The sequence below is a fragment of the Bactrocera latifrons genome, unplaced genomic scaffold, assembly GCF_001853355.1.
Source record: "Bactrocera latifrons isolate USDA-ARS-PBARC rearing strain unplaced genomic scaffold, ASM185335v1 scaffold_129, whole genome shotgun sequence".
NCBI lineage: Eukaryota > Metazoa > Arthropoda > Insecta > Diptera > Tephritidae > Bactrocera > Bactrocera latifrons.
In genome coordinates this window covers 814,190-820,847 of record NW_017534730.1, presented here as the reverse complement: position 1 = coordinate 820,847, position 6,658 = coordinate 814,190, and the positions used below count along the sequence as shown (strand labels likewise).

At 47.4% G+C, this 6,658-nt stretch overlaps 1 protein-coding gene across 1 annotated transcript; it reads right to left on the bottom strand.

Annotated features, from left to right (window-relative positions):
* Positions 1-316: 316 nt before the first annotated feature.
* Positions 317-6,204, bottom strand: LOC108978888. The gene has a single exon (XM_018949396.1). The coding sequence runs from the start codon at positions 4,094-4,096 to the stop codon at positions 1,064-1,066; it is 3,033 nt and encodes a 1,010-aa protein (XP_018804941.1). The 5' UTR covers positions 4,097-6,204; the 3' UTR covers positions 317-1,063.
* Positions 6,205-6,658: the final 454 nt, after the last annotated feature.

Here is a 6,658-nt window from a genome sequence, read left to right as displayed (position 1 = left end):
ACAATGGAGCAACAAAAGTACTTTGATTGCAAAATTAATTGTTTTCCAACTTACAGTGCGCTTCGGACTTTGGTTGCTTGCAACAGCACACGAACATTTAGCGCAAACATTGCCGAAAGTTTACTTGCCGCATTTTAGGCGCGCTCAATGGACTCCCGAATTTCAGTTGCCACATGAATATTTCCAACTGCGCGCCAAATATTTAGTTTATCAATATACTATGCACCACTTGCAGTTAACTTTTTTAGTACAGTATTTACCATTGAATTTTCATTTCCACAAATAATTATTTATTTTTTAATTTTCGTTTTTTTTAATATATTTTCACAACTTTGAAACACTGCGTCTGCTTTGAATGTCACTTATTTTTACTTTTTATTTGGTACTTAACTACGTGCTGCTCTTACGACTTTAGTAGTTTAGTAATTATTTACATTAACCCTAAAAGTATACTTGTAGTTATGCATTCGAAATTCATTTATCCTGTGACTTATGCATACATTATATTATATTATATATTTATATATATTTTTATATTAAATGAAAAGTAACATCCTTCTACACAATTTTCAATTATTATCTTTAGTTATGAATTACTCAAACACTATCACATTCACGTTTATTACCACTGGCGAACTGCAGTAGTAGTAGTTATGCAGGTCCGCGCTCCGTCAGCCTCACAAACGGCCGAGTGCGGAGCGCAGCTGCTCAGTACAAAAATCTAATCGTCGTCATTCTCTCCTCGTTTGCAGTCAATTGTATTAGTATTAGTATTAGTATGGATGCGCGAAATTATTCTTCTTTTAGATAGAAAGTAAATTAGTAAAAAAAAAAAAAAAATAATGTGATTACAAACTATTTGACGCGCTCTGCGTACAGCTGTGTGCAAAAACTCACTTAAATTCAACAACTTAAGCATAAACTAATTGCTAAATTCACAAAAATATACAAAACTTATATGGAAAATCAAAAAGATTGTGTCGCCGTCGCCGTCGCACTTCACCAAGTACCTTTGCGCCTATAATGTAAGGAACGTCTCGCTGTTGCTAGTCGCTGGCTCGTTTTACACGTCAGTGCCGCAGCCCTCCTGGTAGCCCTCGTCCGGTGAGTTGCGGCTGCTGCTCGTCAGCGCGCGCTTCAGCGCCGTCACCGGTGGCAGCACTGGCACGCCACCCTTCTGCCACACGCGTATTGTCTTGGCGTTCACCGGCTGTCCGTTCGGCAGTATTGAAGTGTGCGTTTGGCCCGTGCCGTTTTGCGTCACCGTCACCGCCACTGCGGTCGTCGCTGGTGTGGGTGAGGATCTGGAGCTGCTGAGTCCAGCGCCRCTGCTGCTGCTGCCGCTGTGCTCGTGCAGGCGTGGCAGTGTTCTGCTGCTGAAGTGTGGACTGCTGTGGTTGCTGCTGTTGCCGCTGCCGCTGGCGCTGCCGCCAAGACCATGTTGGCTCGCCACTGCCGGCGTCATATGCTGTTGCAGTTGTTGTAGTGGATGCATTTGCAGGTGATGGTTGTGTTGGTGCTCGGCGCCAGGCACCAATGGTAGGCCGTAGTCATTGGGGTAGCCGCCGCCCACGTACGCGCTGGATGAGCCTGAGAGATTGGTGGTGGTTGTTGAGGCGGTTGAGTGGGTGCCGCCCATGCCACCGTTCGAATTGTGCAGCAGCGCGGCCGATGACGTGGACGGATTGTGCAACATGCCGCCGACCCCACCGCCATTACTACCGTTGGTAGACGCACAACCGCCGGCCAGCTGCAAGTTGTTGTAATGCGTTCGTGGAAATGTTTTGCTGAAGTAGTCGACGGTTCGCTCATGCAGATCGTAAAGTTGGTTCGACTCAATGATAGGCGTTTTGTCGGTGTAGCGCTTCATGAAGAGATCGTCCGCTGAAGAGGTGCCCGCTGGCGTATTCTCCCACAGTCCAGAGGGATAGAGTGAGTCGCAACCGCCAGCGCGACTGTACTCGCCGCTAGAGTTGCCCAGTTCGGTGCCCAAATTAGCAGTCAGTATCGCTGGTATTTTCAGATCAGCAAACTCATCGCTACCGAAACGTTTTGTGTCATTAATGAGATCTGGGTTGTTGCCAGCCGATGCTGTAGGCGAAAGGTAGCAAGGCGCCGTTGACAAAGCAGAGCCGTTGTTGTCGTAGCCAGTGGCTGAGTATGGTAGGTCCGTGAGGCGTGGCGGTTTCTGCACAGGATTGGTGAAGCCGCCCTCATTCGCTGACATCGCTGCGCTGCCCTTCCGCTCTAGCGTGCCTGATGTGTCTATACAGTTCGGTATGGCGCCGTTGGCTATGACGACGCCGCCTATGCTGCCATTTCCGGTAATGGGTTGAGTTTTGTTCGTTATGGAGTTTTGATGGTTGACGCTAGTCACCACCTCCATATGGTTGGGCGTTTTGCTTTCGGTGTACGGCTGCCGCTTGACACGCATCAGCAGAAACATTATCGCCAGCAAAATGCATACAATTAAAACTACCAAAGCAGCACTAAGGCCCACAATTTGACCACTACCGAGTGATGCCATGCCTGCGGCACGCATACTTACATGCAGCGTGAAGTTGGCCTCGGCTGTGCCCGCACGATTCTCCGCCACGCAGTAAAATTCACTGGAGTCTGTTTCCTGCGCATTGGTGAGCACCAACCGCGAATGTTTCTCAAAGTGTCCGTTCTCGTAGATGTGCACACGTTGATAAGAACTGAACGCGCTGTTGTTTGACAACAGTCTGCCATTCCAGTACCAATTTATAACGGCCGCAGGTATGGCTTTAGCGCGACATACTACCGAAGCGTTCTCGCCCATCGTCGCCTCCACATAATGACTAATAGGCAGCATTTCCGGTCGACAAGCAAAGTCCTCCACCTGCAGCTCGGAGAAGGTCCGATCGACGACGCGCTCGGGCCCACCGGCGCATAACGGCGCTACGGGATATGGTATGTTCTTTTGGGTCAGCCAGAGTTTTGCATCTCTCATGCGACAGTCACAGAGCCATGGATTGTCATGCAGTTCAATGCCGTGCAATTTGCTCAGTGTTTCGATCGTACGCGGCTGCAAAACACCTAGCTTGTTGCCATTAAGACGGAGCAAAGTTAAGCCCTCCAAACCATCGAAAGCAAGCGGTGCTATGGACTGAATGTCACAGTGCGACAGATCAAGCTTGTGCAATGACGGCGTGCTGGCGAACGAGTTCGACTCGATCTTGTGTATATGATTGGAAGCCAGCGTCAGCTCACGCAGCGATGAGATATAGCTAAGCGCCAACGATGGCACGACAACCAGCAAATTATGCGACAAGTCCAGTTCGACGAGATTGGTAAGACCTTTAAACGTTTCCGGTTCGATTTCACCAATTTTGCAGCTGCGCAAATACAGCTTCTGCAAATTCAGCAAATTGGCGCGTATGAATTTCTCATTGGACAGCGTCTGCAACTTATTGCCCGACATGTCCAGCACCTGTGTTGACGGATCGATGTTCTCCGGTATCTGTATGAGCTGCCGATCGATACACTCCACCGTCTGCTTGCCGCCCTTCCACTTGCACGCGCACACCGTCTGACAGCTGCTCAGGTGCGGTTGGTGGTGCACGATTAGCGTGCTGTCGGCGGACGTCGAATGCGTGTGCGTCAGATATGGCGGTATTATCGGTGGTGGCGGTGACGCAGGTGGTTTGCCAAATTGCGCCATATAATCATCGGTCATGGCCTGACTGTCGGCCACCGAGTAAACATCATTGTTCATGTTGGCGTGATGCTTGCCGGCTGCGGCACCGCTGCTCGCGTACGCGCTGTTGGCATCGAGTGGAAAGTGCGGCGAGGGCAGGCTGTTGGCGCCACTTGCGGCGCCGTACGAAATGTGGCCCTGACTTTGGCGGTTGAAGCGTGTGGCTAGCGAACTAGGTGGCTGGCCGGTCAGCAGCAGTGTGGAGAGAAGTAACGGCCACAGTGGTGGCAGCCGGCGTGTTGTTGTGCGATATTTGAGCCGACCTTGCGGCTGTCGTGTATATTGATGTTGGTGATGGTATTGTTGAAGCGTTGTGCGCTGCTGCCTGTGACTGCAGTGGCAGGTGATACACTGTTGTCGCTGTCGATTTTGCATGATTTCTGTGGTTTTAGAAACTGCCTCAGCTGTTATTTTTTGTTAGATATGTGAGCTTAGGTATTTTTTATGCACACGAATGCATGACTTGTCTCTCTTTGGAATATATATGAAAGTATGTGTCGAATTTCACTTGGTTGTGCTCGCGTGGCATGAGTCCTTCTTGCAACTGTGTTCGCCGCGCACATTTAAGTATTTTAATTTCTAATCTCAAAGGGAGATGATTTTTTCACTCTATTTTTTTATTCTTTTTTGGATATGTTATTATTTCTTTTTCACTGACTTGCTTGCATGCTCAAGAAGTGGCAAGTCGTGCGGTCTGTCTACTACAAGTTGGAGATTAATTAATTATTAATATTTTTCCTACACAKTATTCGTCACGCGATTGGTTTTACGCGAGCTATGCGTATATGGAGCCTACAGTAGCGCCGTTAAAAAGCGAGAAAATAACTTAAAAAATAATTCGACTTCGAAAAGGTAAAGAACTTCTTAAACGTTGTCTCACTTGTCTTTCGCAAACACTTTTTCGCGGTTCCAGTTGTTGATCTGCCACAAGGTTTCACACCAAAACCAAAGTTAGACACAGCGAGCAAACAAAATCGAAGCTGCTGCCGCTGAGCTATGCGTCATTTGCAGTCCTTTTATGCTTTGACGCTTTGCTTTAAATTCCGCTGCTCACGCGAAAGGATTGCTGTGTCTGCAGCGCGTAGTTGTTGTTATTACTTGAGTTAAGCCCGCGTGTATCGCTTATATTTTCTTTGCACACACAGACTTTGGCCTCTCAACTTTTTTAATTAACACAAAGCACGCATTCTTGCGTTTCGCGCGTGTCCTTCGCACCACCTTTCGGCTTAATTTTTATTGCTTTGCTTTGCGGTTTCACTTTTGTTTAGATTTTAGCCAATTTTAGGCCTACAATGGGGTGTGTGTGCTAATGCGTGTGTGAGTGTGTGGGTGTGTGTATTTCCCATGAGTGAAGTGTCTGGCGGTCGTCGCTTTGCACAATGGCCATAATCCGTCTGATTTTATAGGCGTCCAACATGATTTTCACACATTTCATTTTTATTTTCACGATTTTTCTTCAGGGTATTTTTTAGCTATATTTTTGTTTGGGTCAAATGTTTTGTGATTAGCCTCGCAGGATGCGTGAGTGACGTGCCTTTCACGTGTACAACACAATTTCTGCCACCGGAGCACCGCATACATAAGTGTGGCGTAGGTCCGTCAATGTATTAACTTGCGAATTTCATGTTTCGTAGCAATTAACGGTTTCTAGTAGCATACACATTTGGGCGTTCAGATTTCGCGCCACGGTTCAAATTTGCATGAACCGACTAAATTTAACACTCCTGCCAGCAGCACTTGGCTATTTTCGGCAGTTCAAGTACAAATATCGAACCTTTGGGAACGCACTTCATTTAAAAATTGTTGTTGTAGCGCGTGCGAATCTCAATTTTTTTTCTGTAACATGCGCTGGTCAATAGCACGCGATTTTGTATTTCACTTAATTTGTTGTTGTTGTTTGCATATGATATTCCTAGCATGCTAGCCACTAGGAGTTCGAGACACAAACACACACGCACCGTGCTTGGGTGAAGGATGTGAAATTTTCACACCCCCTTTGAATGCCGCAACATGGGTTAGAACGTGAGCGTGTTGCAAAACTTATCCTCCGAAAACTATGCGCGTTACTGGCTTGTTGACTGGCTAACGGACTGCCTAACAGCCTGCCAGCCTATTTGCTTTTGCAACTTCGGCTGTTTGCTCGTTTGGCACAATTTCGCCTTTAACGATTTTTTACTTCGACACGCTGTCGTTCATTTCATTCAGTAAATTACACGAATATTCACGAAAATTTCTACTAAGCTTCCTTGGCATTTACATGCATGGAAAATCCGATCAACGCATATACACACAAGCACCAATAACTTTTCACAGTGGCACTTCAGGCTTTTGCCAGCGCTAAATAACCGTTAGATACTTTGTGCGCTTCACTTGATTTCACAATTTTCCGCAACTAATAATTGGCTCACTTTAATGAAATGATTTCATTACAATTGGCAATAAAACCTAATAACGCCGCTTGCACGAATACACCCAACCGCTCGGCATGGTTAATCGTCGTGGACTGAAGAAAAATGAATTAAACGCAAACTCAAAATGCACCGTGCTGGAGCACGACGACTGCGACGACAGCGACACACCGCCAATGCCAGTTGGAAGTCACGAAGGCTGGAGCATGACTTAACGAAACGTGTAGAGTGCGCGCCTCACACACACCTACACTGCCAACGAGTGTGCTACTCGAAACAAAAGCCGCTCAGTGCAAGCAGGATTTGCCCACGCTCAGTGCCAGTAGCTGCTGCGTGCACAGCTAGGCACTGCGTGTGTTGAATGGCCAAGTGCCGCCGTGAGCACAAGCGGTGGAGACTTCTCTCTGCAGTAAGTCTCTGTACGAAGCGGAAAGTGAAATTGGCGAAGAGAGCGCGCTCACTGGAAGTCACGAACAACTAGTGGTGGCTGTGGCGGCAAATAGCCGTATGTCGCAACATGTTGCTGAAG